General features: G+C 47.4%; 1 protein-coding gene across 1 annotated transcript in view; it reads right to left on the bottom strand.

The window, feature by feature from the left end:
* Positions 1 to 10,801: 10,801 nt before the first annotated feature.
* LOC128060070 (uncharacterized) overlaps positions 10,802 to 19,866 on the bottom strand; it is a 188,897-nt gene continuing 179,832 nt past the window's right edge. Inside the window, exons 71-72 of the mRNA XM_052652297.1 lie at positions 12,003 to 12,121; positions 10,802 to 10,942 (exon numbers count right to left, since the gene is read on the bottom strand). Of these exons, the coding sequence (XP_052508257.1) occupies positions 10,802 to 10,942; positions 12,003 to 12,121 (260 nt within the window). The remainder of the gene's footprint in view (positions 10,943 to 12,002; positions 12,122 to 19,866) is intronic.

Here is a 19,866-nt window from a genome sequence, read left to right as displayed (position 1 = left end):
ATGCCTATTGTTTTTCCTGCCAGTCTGGGTTTTGTTGCCTGTCTGAAGCTTGTTTCAAGTCAGTTTATGTTCAGAGTTTGGTCAATGTTGCTGAGCTTCATCGGGACCTCTGCAGCCCTGTAGACCTGAATATGAGCCCTTCATCTGTCCCACCTACTCTGTGCTTTAGTTTCCTCATCTATAAAACGCAGATTATACTGAGCTCTCAGCACTGGTGTGAGGAATAAGTGAGGAGGTGTGTAAATCACTTTTACATGTGCCTGGCACCTGGTAGGCCCCAAATGATTATTGCTGGTAATAAGTTCATACTCACATCCTCCAGTTGCCTCTTAAAAATATATATATGTATGCATATATATATATATTTTAGAATAGTTTTAGGTCCACAGAAAAATTGCAAAGACAGTACAAAGAGTTCCCATTTACCTGCACCCAGTCTCCCCTATTATTAACATCAACACAAATATGACACATTAGTTTCAATTAGTGAACCAACACAGATGTTATTAACCACATTCTACCCTTTATTCAGATTTCCTTAGTGTTTTTCCCCAGTGTCCTCTTCCTGTTCTTGGAGCCCGTCCAGGACACCCTATGACAGAGTCAGCATGTTTCGCTAGGCTCCCCCTGGCTGGGAAAGAGTTGACCATTTGCTTTTGATTACACTGACATTGCATTCTGATGTTGTCCACGCCATCTCTGTCATAGGATTCTTGGGCCAACCGTTTGTTCCACAATTAGCCTGGATTTCCCGATAGTAACCCTGGAGCTGGTTGTACGGTAGCCTCCCTAAGCCCTTAAACTGAAGTCTGCCCTGCTGAGGTCAGGCTCTTCTATCTGAAGCCGGCTCTTCTGCTCCAGGACCAACCCAGGCTGCTAAGAACCATATCCTGCCTGCTCTGTCCTCACCTAACTTCTGGTAACAAACGCCTGAATGAAAAATCGCTGATTGGGCCAATAGGGCCGCCTGGCAGTGAACTACCTTAAGAGTGTGGGAGGTGGGGAGACGAGGGTGCCCGTGTCTTTCCGACAAGTCCCTGCAGACGCTGATGGCTCCCCAGGGGCTCGGAGCTGGCCCTGGGCCCTCTCGGCGTCTTAGCTGTTAGCTGAGCTCTTGCGGTCTGCCAGAATATTAAGAACTCTCACTGTTTCGCCTCCTGTTTCCTCCTTGACATCACCAGATGAAGACGCATCTCGGGTGGGGGTTTTAGTTTTCTGATGCCAAATCAAAGCTGGTTTATCAGTAAGCTCCCCTCACCAGACAAGGGCAGGCTGTGTGCTCCGGCTGCAAAGCTTCCCTTTTGAAATTGGCTCTTTTCTAAGAACTGAAAATAAGCACCCTGGGCTGTGACTTCACTTTTCTTGGAACTGCTTTACATTAGAAGAAAAAAAGAAGAGAGAGAAGAAAAAAAAAAAACAAAAAACCCAGCTCATTTAGCTGGTTTTGGATCACTGAGTTCCCTAAATCTTTCTGTTGCATATTCTTGTAAAGCTGTAGTTTTACCACAAAATTCTTATGCATCAGGTGAAGCAGGAAGAAGGAAAGACCACATGAAAAAAGTCAAGCATTTTGTCTCGTGGCCTGCTGTAAGTGATTTAATGGTGAGGAGGAAAACAATGCAGAGGACATGCCATGGACAGAATCGCCTTCCCACCTCGGGGATCGAGCCGTGACTGCGAGGCCCTGAGAAATGTTGGTCACCAAATGGACTAGGACCCGGGGTCATTAAGCCTCGGGCCACAGGCCAGGCTCACTCAGCAGCTGCCCCCGTGTGTCACGTTGAGAGGGAAACACGCATCTTCGGCCACAGTGACCTACATTTAGCAGACATCTTGGAGCCAGTGCAAAGGACCACTTTTGGGGGTCCCTGCCTGCTGAGGCAGAGAGGGGCTTAGCCACACCTGGGCAGTCCCGGCCCTGCCCTCGCGTGTCTGACTTTGGGCTTGGAGACCAGTCTGTAGAGTGAATGAGACCCCAGAAGAGCGTGGGAACCCGAATAGAAGCCCTTTCCTTGCACAGATCTACAGACAGGCACAGAAATTGCTCCAAAAGGTCTGTCAGTATCTCTGTCCCCATCAAAGGGGCCTCCAGTGATGTGACTGTCTTTGGTATCCGTCTGTCCATGCACAACACACACGGGCAGTCAGTGCGTGTTCCATGAAAGGCTGGTTTTTCAAGTAGGAAGACGGAGGAAATAGACATGCAAAGACACCGTGTTCTGAATTGACACTCAAGAGCTCCCCACACCCAAGGAGCCCCCTTGCAGGCTGCCTCTTGAATCAAACCGGCACGGGTAATTTATAATCAGCCCGAGCGCGCCCGCCAGAACGTTGGAGAGCCTACTGAAGTACAAATAGGGAAGACTTGGTGAAAAGGAGACTGGAGCAAAAGGAGAGAGACAGCTGAGTCAAAATAAAAGATTCATGTGGTTTGGGCAGAATCTGAAATGATAGTCCTGCAAGAACCATTAAGCATCTCCTGATAAAGAATGCAAATTCAAGCAAGGGTTAGGAGCCTGTTATTTTATTTCCTGTGTCAACGGCCTCGGGGAGCGGCTTCCCCTCCCCTCCCCGCCCCGCCCCGCCCCGCCCCGCCCCGCCCCGCCCCGTCCCGGGAAAGCTGCTGCCAAGGAGATGGAGTTCTCTGCCCAAGGACATGTGGCCAGCAGGCGGTGGCCGAGACGGGCCAGTTGGGTGGCCGTGCCTCTCTGTGGGGGAGGGGACCAGGACCTCCATTCTGAGAAAATCAGACCCTCTGGGACCGCTGGGTCTTTACATTTGGGTGCTGGCGCCCCCTGCTGGTCGGTCCCCGGCAGAACTGCCCTGTTCCGTCAGAAACGGTCTGCCAGCCAGCGACCAGGATGGAAAGCCAGGGAAGGAAACAAAGGAACACACCTGGCCATAAGCTTCCTGGCTTTCCACCCCGGGGAGTTTCGCCCACAGCGGCGGGATATGGGGGCGGCGTAGGGTTTGGCAACCAGATGGGTTCTCGCGGTCCCTCTTCTGAATCTCAGCCCTGCTCTTTATTTACTGGGTGACCTTAGGTGAGTTGCTTCACCTCTCTGAGCCTTGTTTCTGTCATCTGTAGAAAAGGAGAGTTTGGGGTCAGAGAGGTGAAGCCACTTGTCTGCATGGCCGTTAGAGAATCCAGGTGCTCAAAAAAATATTCGCTTCACTGGTCCGTCACCAAGCGCTTCCTGAGAAGGTCCAGGCTCCGAGGATGTGAAAAGTCTCGCGGTTGTCTCTCCCTCCCCATCATTGCTCCTTCTTACCGCCCAAGAAGTTTCCCGGCTCTTAAGGACTCCCGTGACTAGATTAGGCTCACTACGTAATCTCCCTGTTTCTAGTCACACCTACAAAGCCTCCTTTGCCGTGTAAGGTAACATATTTACAGGTTCCAGGGACTAGAATGTAGACACCTTTGGCATAAGGCCTTCAGCCTATCCAGTGTTCTCTGCCCCCTAAAGATGCAGGTCTGTCCCAAATGCAAAATACACTCACCTGGTTCCAAGGCTCCGAAGGTCTCATCCCATTTATGTGCGTGCAGGCTAAGTCATTTCAGTAATGTCTGACTCTTTGCAACCCTATGACTGTAGCCTGCCAGACTCCTCCATCCATGGGGTTCTCCAGGGAAGAATACTGGAGTGGGTTGCTATGTCCTCCTCCAGGGGCTCTTCCCGACAGGGATTGAACTTTCCTCTCTTTCGTCTCCTACTTTGGCAGGCAGGTTCTTTACCACTAGCGCCACCTGGGAAGCCCCATCCCATATACAGCACAACTCAGTCTTACATCTCAGCTAAATGTCATTATCTAAATCATCTGGGTCTGGCTGGTGGGGGGCGGGGGGGCAGGTCTGGATGGAATTCATCCTGAAAGCGATTCCTCTCCATCTGTGAGCCTGTGGATCCCAACAAACAAGTTCAGTTCAGTTCAGTGGCTCAGTCGTGTCCAACTCTTTGAGGCCCCATGAATCGCAGCACACCAGGCCTCCTTGTCCATCACAACCTCCCGGAGTTCACTCAAACTCATGTCCATCGAGTCGGTGATGCCATCCAACCATCTCATCCTCTGTCGTCCCCTTCTCCTCCTGCCCCCAGCCCCTCCCAGCATCAGAGTCTTTTCCAATGAGTCAACTCTTCGCATGAGGTGGCCAAAGTATTGGAGTTTCAGCTTTAGCGTCAGTCCCTCCAATGAACACCCAGGACTGATCTTTAGAATGGACTGGTTGGATCTCCTTGCAGTCCAAGGGACTCTCAAGAGTCTTCTCCAACACCACAGTTCAAAAGCATCAATTCTTTGGCACTCAGCTTTCTTCACAGTCCAACTCTCACATCCATACATGACTACTGGAAAAACCATAGCCTTGACTAGATGGACATTTGTTGGCAAAGTAATGTCTCTGCTTTTTAATATGCTGTCTAGGTTGGTCATAACTTTCCTTCCAAGGAGTAAGCGTCTTTTAATTTCATGGCTGCAATCACCATCTGTAGTGATTTTGGAGCCCCCCAAAATAAAGTCTGACACTGTTTCCACTGTTTCCCCATCTATTTCCCATGAAGTGATGGGACTGGATGCCATGATCTTCGTTTTCTGAATGTTGAGCTTTAAGCCAACTTTTTCACTCTCCTCTTTCACTTTCATCAACAGGCTTTTTAGTTCCTTTTTACTTTCTGCCATAAGGGTGGTGTCATCTGCATATCTGAGGTTACTGATATTTCTCCCGGCAATCTTGATTCCAGCTTGTGCTTCTTCCAGCCCAGTGTTTCTCATGATGTACTCTGCATATAAGTTAGATAAGCAGCCTTGTTTAAATAAGCCAAGTTAAATATACAGCCTTGACGTACTCCTTTTCGTATTTGGAACCAGACTGTTGTTCCATGTCCAGTTCTAACTGTTGCTTCCTTACCTGCATATAGTTTTCTCAAGAGGCCGGTCAGGTGGTCTGGTATTCCCATCTCTCTCAGAATTTTCCACAGTTTATTGGGATCCACACAGTCAAAGGCTTTGGCATAGTCAATAAAGCAGAAATAGATGTTTTTCTGGAACTCTCTTGCTTTTTCCATGATCCAGCGGATGTTGGCAATTTGATGTCTGGTTCTTCTGCCTTTTCTAAAACCAGCTTGATCATCTGGAAGTTCACGGTTCACGTATTGCTGAAGCCTGGCTTGGAGAATTTTGAGCATTGCTTTACTAGCATGTGAGATGAGTGCAGTTGTGTGGTAGTTTGAGCATTCTTTTGCATTGCCTTTCTTTGGGGTTGGAATGAAAACTGACCTTTTCCAGTCCTGTGGCCACTGCTGAGTTTTCCAAATAAATTAACAAACAAGTTAATCTCCCCCAAATACAATGGGTGCAACCCAGAGGGGAGGCAGTCTAGCTCTGGGCCTGATCCCAGGGACCAGAGATGTGATACGCAAGAAAGATACAGAAGAATAAAGAAGGAACAATGAGGCTCTAGCACCTGGAAGTAAAATACTAAGCTTCGCTTCCACCAGAAGGGAAGAGGAAAAGGAGTTGCCTCAAACAAGGAGTGCCCTGCCTTGCCCTGGGGTCTTTAGGGCCGACTCTCTCAGAGAGCCGCCCAGCCTGGGCCTCAGCACGGCAGCCTCAGGAGACTGTCTGAAATGGCTGATGATCAGCCCCAAGGGGCTGCTTTTAACTTCGTTTCCACCCACATCATCATTGTTCATTTATTTACTCAATCGAAGTATAGTTGATTTACATATTGTGTTAATTCCTGCTATCCAGCAAGGTGACTCAGTTATACACAAATACAATCTTTTCCTTCAGGTTTATCATAGGATACCGAATCTAGTTCCGCGTATACAGTGGGGCCTGGCTGTTGATCCATTCGGCATCTAATAGTTTGCATCTGCTTACCCCCAACTCCCAATCCGTTCGTCCCCTACTCTCCTCTTGGCAACCGCAAGTCTGTTCTCTATGTCTATCTATCTTTTTCGGAGATAGGTTCATATTTTAGATTCCGCGTGTAAGTGATGTCATATGGTATTTTTCTCTCTTTCTGACTTCCTTCACTTAGCATGATCGTCTCTAGGTTTATCCATGTTGCTGCAAATGGCATTATTTCATTCCTTTTTATGGCTGAGTAATATGTTTATAGATGACTTCCCTGGTGACTCAGACAGTAAAGAGTCTGCCTGCAACGCGGGAGACCTGGGTTCAATCCCTGGGTCGGGAAGATCTCCTGGAGAAGGAAATGGCAACCCACTCCAGTATTCTTGCCTGGAAAATCCCATAGATGGAGGAGCCTGGTAGGCTACCGTCCATGGGGTTGCAAAGAGTCAGACACAACTGAGTGACTTCACAATATATATACATATATATGTACATATGATATCTTTTGCCATTCATCTATCAACGGACATTTAGGTTGATTCCATATCTTAGCTGTTGTAAATAGTGCTGCTGTGAATATCAGTCTACCCACATCTTTCATTTGAATCCACGTGGCCGGGGCTCGGGAAAATAGCTTTAGAAAGTTCTCCAAGTGAGTCTTGTAACCAACCACGTGCAGCGGCTGCAGATCTCCAGCTTCCGGGCCTGGAGGTACCTGGCGGAAGTCAGAGCTTCCCCGGCACTCGTTGACCCCTGGGCCCTTTGCCTCCTCGGATGGATATCCTGACGTCCAGAAGAATTGGGCCTTGGCCAGAGGAAGGCCGAGTGAAGAACTCCAAAGCTCATAGGACCAGAGCCAAGGGGGCCACTCACCCTCCTGCTTCCCTGAGGAGGAGGAGAAACAGAGGATGGAGAAAGCAACAGGGAGGAACCGGGCCGGACACCTCCAGGTGTTCTTGGATGTGCTGGGCTGCCACCAACGGAATTTTAGGGTACTGATATCTGGTTTCCTTTTAAAAAAAATTTTTTTTTTTTTTTTAAGTTTTTGGCTGTGCTGGGTCTTCACTGTGGCACAATGCAGGCTCTTCTCTAGTTGCAGCGAGTGGGGGCTTCCCATTGCAGTGGCTTCTCTTGTTGCGGAGCACAGGCTCTAGCATGTAGCTCAGTAGTTGCCACAAGTGAGCTCTGGAGCATGCATCTTTTTTTTAAAGTGAGCTTAATTAAAGGAAAATGTTAAGCGAACAATAGTGGGGGTGGTATGTGAACAGCCTGTGTTTGGATGGCCTGGGTGCTTTGACTCGATGCTGTCTGCTGTGGCAGCCACTAGCCTCCGGTAGCTGTGGAGCACCTGACATGTGCCAGGTGCCACGGATAGGGCTGCCACATTTAATACATGAAAGTACAGGATGCCTCCCACTCCTCAAGCATGGGCGGTGTGTGGTGACGCCATGGCAAGGGGGAGGGTATAGGAGGTGGAGAAACCTGACAAGCACACCCCGACCCGGGGGGCAAGCTCCGCATCAGCTGTGGTAAGTCACGTTGAAAGCACGCGCTCTTTGGGACTTCCCTGGCGGTCCAGTGGTTAGGATTCCGTGCTTCCATTGCAGGGGGCGTGGGTTCGATCCCTGGTTGGGGAACTAAGATCCCCACACACTGCAAGATGCAGCAAGCCCCCCTCCCAAAAGAAAAAACCTCAAGCACGTGCCCTTGCTCTGTGTTGAACTCTGCCCTCAACCTCTGTGACCTTCCTCCCCCAAACCTATAACCCCCAGTATAACTCATGAGAAAAACATCAGACAAATCCCAGTCGAGGGACGTTCTGCAAAGCATTTTTCAAAACTGTCCAGGTCATCAAAAAAAAAACAAAAAACAAGAAAAGCTTGAGAAATCGTCATGGCCAGGGCAAGCAACACCACGTGTTGCTACTTAAATCTGGGGGGAACCTAAGGAGGCCTGATGACTCAGCGTAACAGGGGGTCATGGGATTGTGGCACAGTGAAAAAAGACGCTTGGAAAAAACTAAGGCGGTCTGAACAGACTATGCACTTTAGTTAATAATAACATTAACAGTGGCGCACTCATTGCAATAAATGTGGCATATAAATGTAAGAAGTGATAAGGGAGGGAACTGGCTGTGAAGTATGTGGGAACTCTGCTGTTGTGATTTTTCTGTAGATCTAAAACTTCTGACATAATTAGTTTGAAAAAAAAGAAAAGACTGCCTAGTTAAATTTGAATGAGAAACAAAACCTTCTTTTAGTGTAAGTATATCCCATGCAGTATTTGGGGCTCAGTTATACTAAAAAATGATCTATTTGTCTGACAATTCAAATTTTACTGGGCAGCCTGTATTTTTATCCAGCAAGCCAACTCACCCAACTGAATTTTTAATTCTACTTAATTTTCATGCATTTGAATTTTAACAGCCGTCTGCGGCTAGTGGCTACAGTTGGCCTTGGGCGGCACAGATGTAGGCTGTCTGTCTGACACTGAGGTCCGCAGTTAAAGCAGATGAGGCACCCGAGAGGCTCAAGACTTGCACAGCATCTTCTAGTTTCAAGGGCAGTCCTCTTCTCACCCCACTTACCTGGTTCTGGCCAAGAAGAACGGTGCTCTAAGGGCCCGTGGAAGCTGGAAGGGGCAGCTCAGAGGCCCGGAGAGGCACTGAGGATGTGGGGTCTTTGGCGGCTGTGGCAGCTGGGACTGTTATTCAGACCACGTGCAAGGACCACAGTGGCTCCTAAGAGACTCAGCAGCTTGTCTGACTCGGCACGGTTGGTTTTCTGCCCAGGCTGAAGTCAGGATGTTGGCTGGCTGAGGTCCTTTTTTTTTTTTTTTCAATATTTATTTATTTGGCTGTGCTGAGTCTTAGTTGCAGCATGTGGGATCTTGTTGGGCTTCCCAGGTGGCTGAGTGGGTAAAGAATCCTACAATGCAGGAGATGTAAGAGACACAGGTTCAGTCCCTGGGTCGTGAAGATCCCCTAGAGGAGGGCATGGCAACCCACTCCAGCATTCTTGCCTGGAGAGTCCCCACGGACAGAGGAGCCTGCCGGGCTACAGTCTATAGGGTTGCAAAGAGTCAGGCACGACTGAGGGACTTAGCACAGGATCTATTTCTCTGACCAGGAATCAAACCAGGGCTCCCTGTGTTGGGAGCACGGAGTCTTTGCTATCAGATCACCTGGCTGAGGTCTTTTCAGAAGGCTGTGGGAAGAAGCCATTTCCAAGCTCACTCAGGTTCTTGGCAGAACCCAGTTCCTTGTGTTTGCAGGATGAGATCCCCATCTCCTTCCTGGCTGTGAGTCAGGGCCTGCTCTTAGCTCCTGAGCCATCCTCATCCTTTGCCGTGCACCCCCCTCCATTCTTCAAGCCCCAAACAGTGTCAGATTCTTCTCATGCTTCCAGTCTGATCTCATTTGTCCTCATGGCTCCACTTTAAAGGGTTTGTACAATAAGGTCAGGCCCATCTGTCTCAAGGTCAGCTGATTTGAGACTTTCATTACCTCTCCAGATTCCCTTCACAGCCACGCCTAGATTAGCATTGGATTGGATGGGAGAAGATGTGTGCACAGTGATGGTGGGATTCTTGGGACTGGGCATCTTTAGAATTCTGTCCATCACAAGGACCCTCCAAATGCAACAGCTTACAGGCTAAATCAGGTTCTAAAGAGAGACAACATGGTTTTATGGCAGGAAGGGGGATCCCCTTCCAGGGCCTGAGAGTGGACTCTTGTCTAACACTTGGGAATGAATTGTCCAAGGACACACGTGTGCTGGCAAAGCAAGAGACTTTATTGGGAAGGGGCGCCCCGGGCGGAGAGCAGGAGGGTCAGGGAACCCAGGAGAACTGCTCTGCCATGTGGCTCACAGTCTCGAGTTGTATGGTAATTGGGTTAGTTTCCAGGCTGTCTCTGGCCAATGACTCTGGCTCAGGGTCCTTCCTGGTGGCACGTGCTTCACTCAGCCGAGAAGGATTCCGGGAGGCTGGCAGGACATGGACTTGCATCTGCTCTTTCCTTGTGACCTTCTTTGAATTCTTCTGGTTGGTGGTAGCTTGTTAGTTCTGCATTCCTTTCCAGGACCCCCTGTCTAAGATAACTCACGCCTGTGGTCAATAGGGGGCCTGGCCAGGGCAGGCAGTTTCAGTCAGTGGTTCCCCCATATGGTTTCAGAGCCCAGCTCCACCACCGCTCAAGGTGTGTGTGGCCTGGGACCCTCAACCTCTTCTAGCCTCTGTTTCCTCATCTGCAAAACAGGAGTCAGACTGACCTTGTTAGCTCATATCTGATGGACATGCTCATATCTGACGGACATGACACTCTGGCCATGATCACACACATTTCCTGCTGTTCTCACTTCCTACTCTCAGAGCTGCCCTGCCCATTGCGAGACCCACTTTGTAGGCGTGAGAATGGCATTTCCCCTGCTCTCCCCACATTCCCTGCCTTTCCAACAAGGCCCTTTAAGGAGAATGACCTCATGGCTTGGGATCTTGGTCTCCTCTCCTTGGCAGGCTAGACCAGACTTGGCAGGGGGTGAGAAATGTCAGCCAGGGAAATCTTCTTCAAAAACATATGTGTGTAGTAAAATGTATATCCAAATCTAAAACAAAGGTAATTGCACGCACTGAAGGGTGTTTCTCGCCCGAGGTGGGGAATGCTTGTAGGTAGAGGTTAATTTCCATCTTTTCCCTCCTTACCCGGCTCACGGAGGATGAGACTTTGGACCTTGGTATTCTGGTGTAGGCATTTTGCCACGAGCATCCTGTCTATTTCATGGTTATGGGCCTTGAGCACCAAGTCAGCTTAAAAACCTTGTGAACATACTAATGAGAAAGAAAGAAGGATGTATCTTGGATAATGTGGAAGCGAGCGGCCAGGTTTGCAAATGTTCCAACATGGGTGGTTTATAACTAATTGGAAAAACATGCCTCTTTCTGTTGCCTAAATCCTTTCTGCAGTGCTCAGGCTGTAAGTGTTCCCAGAAGGTTTAAGCAGGGAGTAATCGGCTCCCAGGGTGGTTATCACAGCGGGCAAAGTTCTCATGCTAGCATCTGAGGGTCCTGCGGCTATTGCCAGCTCGGTCTGGGGGACAAGAGAGCCAGTGGGTCACCAGCATTCCAGGCAGGCTCCAAGAGACAGGTGTCGGGCATAGCAGAGAGTAGGTGTTCATTCTGGCTTTAAAGTTAGTCTTTGGGTTTCCCCGGTGGCTCAGTCAGTAAAGGGTCTGCCTGCAATGCGGGAGACCCGGGTTCAGTCTCTGGGTTGGGAAGAGCCCCTGGAAAAGGACATGGCAACCCACTCCAGTCTTCTTGCCTGGAAAATCCCATGGACAGAGGAGCCTGGTGGGCTACAGTCCATGGGGTCACAAAGAGTCAGACACGACTGAGTGACTAACACTTTGAAAATTCTGGAGGCAGAGTTTGGGACCCAAACGGGAAAAGGAAACTGCCAACTGTTAAGTCATCTCTGAGCTGAGAAGCCCATGAGGCTTTTTGATTGTAAGCGCAGAGCTTGGCTTTTCAGAGATAGAGAAGGTGATGGATGGTCCCACAGTCACTTCCCCATTGGGTTTCTCTGTAAGAGAATGTTCCCAGGGACTGATGATCTGGCTCAGCCCTGGCCCCACTGGTGTCCTTGAGAGGGGAGCCTCCGCCAGCAGAGTGACCCACAACCCAGATGGGCACCACGGCCCCTCTGGTCCGAGCGCGGCAGAAACAAACGACTGACCCCAGGTCAGAGAGACCCCGCGTGTCCCTGTCCTGGCTTCGCCGGCCTCTCAGCACCTGGGCCTCATCTTGCAGAGCCGCTACGGTGTTGCTTATAAAATGGGAGAATGACACCCTCCCCTCCCCGGGGGGTGGTTTCAGGATGAAATGTAGCAGGTGCAGCCCCCCACCCCCCATCCTCTGCAACCCCCCGCCCCAACTGCACCAGCGTGTCCCCAGGAGAGGGCCGTGGACCAAAAAGCGACGCTGCTATTAGAGTTATAAGGGTTTGCGGTTTCCTCTCTCTGTCTTCACTTCCTTCCCGAAACCCCAGAAGAGGCTTCGCGGGAAAGGAAGGGCCTTTCAGATCCCAGTGCACAGCAGGGAATGGATGGAGCCCAGGGTGGTGACTGGGCTGGGTTGTGGGGTTGAGCCACCAAGGCCACTGAGGCACAGTTGGCCAGCTGCTGGGCGCTGCTGATCACCCTGCAGACACCGCCTCTGCACACCCTGGGAGGTGCCCCGTCACTGCGAAAGATGTTGGTCGGGTCTTGTTCTGCTCAGGACAGACCCCTCCGAGTAACACAGTAAGGGCAGACTGGGTCCTGTGCGCCCAGGAATTTTTAACAAAGAACACATGCAACAGGTCCTGGTCCTTTGGCACTGGCCCCTCTTGCTATTTTGTTTTTGGATGTACCACACGGCCTTGCAAAATCTTAATTCCCAGACCAGGGAGGGAACCCATGCCCCCTGCAGTGGGAGCAGAGAGTCATAACCTCTGGACAGCCAGGGAAGTCCCTTGTTTTTCCCCGCCTCTTGTTACTGTTAATGCCGCAGTTATGTGAAACAGATCTGCTCTTGCAGAAGTGGGCTGTCAATCTCAAAATGGTCTTGGAGGGTCAGTTACCCGGCTGTTTAAGGCTCCGGTAGGAAGGGGCTCCGAGTCAGTTGAATCTAGAGTCAGGGATGGGTCTCCTTGCTGGGAGGGGCTCCATGGCTGGCCAGCCCTTGTTTTGTGTTAACTCTGATCTGCACCAGTCACCCGAGCATCCGCATTAAAGGACTCTCTAGCAGGACCTGCTACATAAAGTGGGGCTCCCAGTATACAATGAAAATGCAGGGCCCCTCATTCAAAAATTAAGGTTCAAGACGGGGACTCAGAGCATGCAGGAAAGTGTGGAGAGTGGGCGTCTGAGCACAGGGCCTGGGCTGTATGCTTTGCTTGCTCAGGAAGCCAGCCCTGGTCTGGAGAGAGAGGGCACGAGGCAGGCAGCTGGTCCACAGCACATGAATGAATTTGGTCACTCTACTTGGCACTAGGGGGCTTCCCAGGTGGTGCTAGTGGTAAAGAACCCACCTACCAGTGCAGGAGACATAAGAGACACAGGTGTTCAATCCCTGGGTCGGGAAGATCCCCTGGAGGAGGGCATGGCAACCCACTCCAGTCTTCTTGCCTGGAGAGTCCCCGTGGACAGAGGAGACTGGCGGGCTACCATCCATGGGGTCGCAAAGAGTCAGGCACAACTGGAGCGACTTAGCACACACTTGGCACTAGTGGTAAATCCGCCTGCTGATGCAGGAGATTCAAGACACAGGTTTGATCTCTGGGTTGGGAGGATCCCTTGGAGTAGGAAATGGCAACCAACTCCAGTATTCTTGACTGGGAAATCCCCGGGACAGAGGAGCCTGGTGGGCTACAAAGGAGTCGGACACAACTTAGTGACTGAATCAGAAGCACACACACCCTTTGGGTGAGTGAGCAGAGCTCTTCTGTTGGTTGGGGAAACCTGGTGAGATGAGCAGAGCTGAGAGGTAGGCTGTGTGTGCCATGCGGGGGTGGGGTGGGGTGGGGGACCAGGCTCCAGGCAGCGTCTTTCTCTAGAAAGGGAGGTCCCTGGTCTGATCATCTTGTCACGGGGTTCAAAGGAAAATCAGGTAACAATGCATTACAGTTGTCACTCCCCAAGTCAACATTTTCCAAAACCATTTTTCCCTAATTTGTCCTGTCTGTGATTTCGGATTATGCGTTTTGTTTTTTTCTTTTTAATTTTTACTGCTATCAGATGCCAAATTGATGAACTTTGAAAGCAAATCATCACTGTTAGAATTCACAATAGCATGGAAAGATAAACTAAAACATTAGTTCTTGTTGGCCTTCAGCCCTCAGCCCTGGGCATTCCTGCCAATGCTTTGCCCATTTGTGAAAACCTCAACTTTTCTGTTTTAAGTGAGATTTCGAGATAAACTTAGATTCGCTGGAAAAGGACAGTCCAACTGGAGGGAATTCGTGTCTGAAGAGAATGGGTCAGAGGTTGCTAAGGAAACCATTGTTTGCAAAGTTGGCTTATATAAACTATTGTCGGAAAAAGAAAAGTGCCATTTTATTTTTTCTCCCAGATGATAAACAGGAAGGAAGGCTGTTACTCGGTTAAGTGAGTCATGGACTGTGGGAGGCTCAGATCCCAGGGGGGCTATGGGACTCCTCTCCTTTTACTTGGGGCCCATTTCTGATTTACCTGCCAGGCTCCAAGGCCCCAAATTAAAAGGCAGACACAGGCCTTTTACTGGGTGGAAACAGACACAAAATTCTCTGGGTGGATGGATGAGGAGACGAAGGAAGTGTGCAGAAACTGAAAGAGATTTCCTTTCTTTTCTTTCTTTTTTTTAATTCCTTGTTTTATTATGAAACCAAAGTATCATTTTCAGCGCTTTCCTTCTGCTACTGGTCTTTCTACAAGAATTGAGATATAATTCACAGAATATGAAGTTTTTGTTTAAAGTGTACAGTCCAGTGGCATTAGGTGTATTCACAAGGTTGTACAACCATCACCAGTGATTCTGAACACTTTCATCACCCCTGAGAGAAACTCCATACCCATCGCCGCCCACCCATCCCCTGCCTATCCCGCCATCCTTCTCATGCCTGACAACCACGAGTCTCCTTTCTGTCCCTTTCAATTGATCTATCCTGGACATTTCATGTATGCAGAATTATGTAACATGTGGCACTGTGTCTGGCTTCCGTTGCCCTAAAACAATAAAACAGCCAGTTACTTTTACCAGGAAGATAGGTTTATTTGGGAATAGCAAAGAATGGCAATTCAGGACATGCCATCTATGACAAACCACTGGCAAATATATGGAACAGAAGAGAGGTAGGTTCTTTGATAGAGGAGAAAGGAGAGTTGAGAGAAGATGTTATAAACAGAGAACCCATCGGAGGAAACCGCAAGTTTGAAGTATAGTGGCTTTTCACTGGCTGAATTGTGACAGTCTCTCATTTAGCTGGGCAGTTGCTAGGTGAGGAGAAAATCTTCCTTCCTCCTGCTAGGGTAGTAAAGCAGTACCATGGAGACGCAGGTTACATCTCTTCCTATCGTGTCTCGAATTGATTTCTAGTCGTGGGATGTAAGAACTCCCCTTCTGGCTTCCTGACTCCATTTTAAATGAGGTTTCTGTTTTAATTTTTACACTTCTTTCACTTAACATAATGTTTTCATAGTCCATCAATGTTGTAGCATGTTTCACTGTTTCATCCCTTTTTATGATTGAATTATATTCCATGGCATGGAGGGACCATATTTTGTTTATCTATTCTTCAGTCAATGGGCAGTTTGTTGTTTCCAGTTTTGGGGAAAAGGGACTCCTAAAACCTAACGAAACTGCAAGAATCTCAGAGCTGGGCCTGGATGCTAGGAAATAGAAACATTCCTGGAAGTTGAGGAAAAGATGGTATAGTATTTGGTATTCCTCATTTTTTAAAAAAGGCCTATTTCTTAGTTTTTAATTATTCCATCCAAAAGTACTGAAAGTGTTACTCACTCAGTCGTGCCTGACTCTTTTCGACCCCATGGACTGTATCCCACCAGGCTCCTCTCTGTTCATAGAATTCTCCAGGCAAGAATACTGGAGCCGGTTGCCATTCCCTTCTCCAGGGATCTTCCCAACCCAGGGATCTAACCGGGGTCTCCTGCATTGCAGGCTGAGTCTCTACCATCTGAGCCGCCAGGGAAGTCCCAAAGGTAGGAAAGGGTAACAGAATATGCCACCCCCAAATAATGTTTCTTCGACATAAGATTATTTTGAGATAATGGCAGATTCATGAGAAGCTTTAAAAACAGAGCAGAAGTTACCCTTTTGTGAAGGGAATTTACATTTTTAAAGGAAATCTCTATTTGTAAAGGTGTCTCCCTCTCTTCCCCTTGTTAATTACGCTGGTAACCTCCCCACAACTGATTTCATCACATCTTTCTTTTGTCTTTAGTTGAGGATAGTATTTAAGCTGGTGATTCAGGCCACTTTGAGTGTTAACTCATTTCCCCCCTCAATATCTCCCGTTTACATGAGGTGGATATGTTAATAAATGTCTATTCATTTTTCTGTTGTTAATCTGTCTTTTTAAAAAATATTTATTTGGCTGCGTTGGAACTTGTGTTGCGGCACGTGGGCTTAGTTGCCCTGAGGCACATGGGATCTTAGTTCCCCAGCCAGGGATCAAACCCACATCCCCTGCATTGCAAGACAGATTCTTAACCACTGGACCACCAAGGAAATGCCTCTGCCTTTTATTACAGAGGTCTCAGCCAAGAACTCAGAAGGATGGGGGGGGGGGGGGAATTATAGTTTTCTCCCCTTCAGTTCCTGGTGACTCAGATGGGACCCTCTGGGATGCTCTACTTGCCCTGGAGCCTGAAGATGGGATCCTGAGTGAACTGGCAGAAGACAGTGGAGGATAAAAATTCTTACCAAACTCCACTCTTCCAGATCCCTCTGTAGTACTCAGTTGAGAGAAGAGGGTAAAAATTTCTCATCCTTTCCTTTCCCAGTTCAGATGAGTGGGAGAAAAGCATTTATAAAAATTAGTTCTTTGGATTGTTTCTCATTCTGTTCTGTAGATTTGGGCTTCCACATAGGATCATTTTTCTTCAGGCATGAACAACTTTTTCTTTTTTTAGATTTTAAAAAATTTATTTATTTGGCTGTACTAGGTCTCAGTTGCAGCATGAGGGATCATTACTGTGGCATGCGAACTTCTTAGCTGTGGCATGTGTGATCTGGTTCCCTGACCAGGGATCTAACCTGGGCCCCTACATTGGGAACATGGAGTCTTAGCCACTGGACCATCAGGGAAGTCCCTGAACAACTTCTTTTAATATCTCTTGCCCACCAAGGATGTGGTGGTCACAAATTCTCTCATCTTTGCATGAAGTGTTCTTTATTTTGCCTTCATTTTGACAGATGTTGTTGCTGGATATAAAATATTCAATTGATAGTGTCATTCCATTTTCTTCTGCCTTTTACTGCTTCTAATAAATTCATCTGTCACGATTGCTGTCATTCCCATGAATGTGATTTATTCATCCTTTAGCTGCCTTTGAGATTTTCTCTTTTTTTAAAATTTCCATTAGTTTCATGTGCTTAGGTGTGGTCTTCTTTGTATTAATCCTGTTTGGGGTTTGCTAAGCTTCTTGAATCTGTTTTGAGATCTTCAGTGAACTTTAATAAATTACTGTCTGTTGTCTCTTACTGTTTGAGCTACTCGAGAAGCACCAAAATACTGGATTGAGCAGCCATTCCCTTCTCTAGGGGATCTTCCAGACCCAGGGATAGAACCTGGGTCCCCTGCAGTGCAGGCAAATTTTTTATCGTCTGAGCCAACAGGGAAGCCTGGTGGATGGCATCACTGACTCAATGGACATGAGTCTGAGCAAGCCTCGGGAGATGGCGAAAGACAGGGAAGCCTGGGGTGCTGCAGTCCGTGGGCTGGCAAAGGGTCAGACACGGCTGAGCGACTGAACAACACTCTATCTTAAGATATTCTTCTGCCCTATCTTCTCTCTCTCTTCCCCTTTTAGGACTCCAGTTAACATTTCTTAGAATCCATTCTTTCTTTCTTTCTCTTTTCTCTTGTGATTTTTATTTTTAATTCTTGTATATTTCTGTGCTTCTGTTGGATAATTACTACTTACCAGTCCTTAGTCACTGATTTTTTTCTTGGGTTGTGTCCAGTCTGCTATTAAATCCATTCAGTGGATTTTTCATTTCCAGCATTTTTTATATTTCATTTCTAAAACTTCTGTTTGGTTCTTTGAGTTTCCATTTTCTCTTTTTAAATGTTCACCCGTTGTCTTGTCTTACCTATAGATTCTTTAACACATTTAAAAATCCTATCACACCTGCATATATCTGCTAATTCCAACATCTGGGTCATACACGGATCTACTTTTATTAGCAGTGTGCTCCTATTTCACAGGGCTAGTAATTTGAATTGTATGCTGAGCTTTGTGGATAACATGTAAAAATTCCAGATATATTATTTCTCTAAAGAATATTGAGTTTTGTTCTTACAGACAGTTAAATCACTGGCTGGCTGATCACCTTTGACTCTATCAAGGCTTGGTTTTCAGCTTTGTTAGAGTGGGTTTTCCATTACACTTCATAGGGTCTCATTGTGTGCCTGCGCAGTTTAGGATTTGGTCAAGGATCTAAGGATCCTGCTTGGAGATTTCTGTGTGGCTCCTTCCCCTCCTGTGCCTTGTCACACAAGTCCAAAATACCCTAGCATCCTTGAACTCTGATCTCCCTTTCCTCCAGTTAGCCAGACTGCTGCTTTCTATGTAAGCTATACATCCTCACTCAGCAATCTGAAAAGTGCTCCTTTTTCCAAAGAAAGCTGTGGTGAGATTTCATCTCAGGAACTTCCCTTCTCTCAAGGATTGCAGCTCTGTGCTGCACCGCCCAATTTGTGCAAGCAATTGTTTTGTATATTCTGCTTAGTTTTAGGGTTGTTTATGAGAGGGGGAGGGCTTCCCAGGAGGCTGAGTGGGTAAAGAATCCTCCTACAATACAGGAGACGTAAGAGACACAGGTTCAGTCCCTATGTCGGGACAATCCCCTGGAAGAGGGCATGGCAACCCACTCCAGTACTCCTGCATGGAGAATCCCAGGGACAGAGGAGCCTGGAGGGCTACAGTCCACGGGGTCACAAAGAGTCAGACATGACTGAGCACACAGAACGTGACAGGGGGAGGATAATCCTTTGGGGCTGGCCGTGCAGACTTTTAAAACTTTTTATTAGTTTGTGTAAAAATGGGATTTCTGGGTTTTGAGTCATGCTTAGAAAGGACTTTCCTAACGAGAGATGGTTTAAAAAATTTCTTCTAGTACTTTTACTATTTAACTTTTTGTGTTTAAATCTTCTATTCAGAATTCATTTTGGTGGAAGGAATAACATAGAGGGTCCTAACAATGTTTTCCCCATATGCTACCCAGTTGTTCTAATACAAATAACTAGAGAGTGCCCACCCCACCTCTGGCTTTGAAGTCTTCAGTGGTATAATAAATTCTTGAATGTATTATGTGTATTTGGCATTTTTCTTCTGTGCCACTGATTTGTTATACATATGTATAAATATATATCCATGTATATTTGTTAGTATGAAATTGTTTTAATTATCGCAGTATAATCTGATTTACTATCTATTAGGGTTAGTTTTTCTTCATTGTTCTTTTCAGAAAATTTCTGGTTGTTGTTTAAAATTTCATCAACTTTAGAATCAGCTTGTCTAGTTTAAAAAATACACACAAACATATATATATATAGACATGTATGTATGTCCCTGTCAGATATTTTTATTGAGATCGTGTTAGTCTCTGTTAAATTTATGAAGTTAATTGTTTCACTTCTTTTTAATGGCTTTTTTATTTTTCACATTTATCTGTTTATTTTTGGCTGTGATGAATCTTTGCTGCTGCGCACAGGCTTTCTCTAGTTGTAGTGAGTGGGGGCTATTCTTTTCGTGCCAGGGCTTCTCCTTGTTGCAGAGCACAGCCTCTAGGCTCTCGGCTTGGTAGCTGCTGCCCGTGGGCTCACTAGTTGCGGCGCGCAGGCTTCGTTGCTCGAAAGCATGTAGAATCTTCCCTGATCAGGGACTGAACCCATGTCCCTTTCATCGCCAGGCAGATTCTTATCCACTGTACCAACCAGGGAAGTCTTAATGGCTTTATTTTTTTATACAATAAAAATCACTCATTTTAAGTGTGCATTACAATGACGTCTAGTGAATTTAGAATTGTGCCGCCATCTTTACGCATTTGAGAAACTTCTCATCACCCAAGAAGATTTCTCTGTGCCCATCTGCAGCCACTTCTGTTCCTCCCCCTCAGGTCCAGGCAGCAACCAACCGGTGTTCTCTTTCTGTCTATAGTTTCCTTTTCTGGACATTGCAAGTGAATGGAATCATACGATATGTGGTCTTTTGCATCTGTCTTTCCCTTAGCGTAGTGCTTTCGAGATTCATC

This window comes from Budorcas taxicolor, chromosome 2, assembly GCF_023091745.1.
Source record: "Budorcas taxicolor isolate Tak-1 chromosome 2, Takin1.1, whole genome shotgun sequence".
Lineage (NCBI taxonomy): Eukaryota > Metazoa > Chordata > Mammalia > Artiodactyla > Bovidae > Budorcas > Budorcas taxicolor.
The sequence above is the reverse complement of the archived record's forward strand: the minus strand, read 5'-3'. Positions and strand labels throughout refer to the sequence as shown.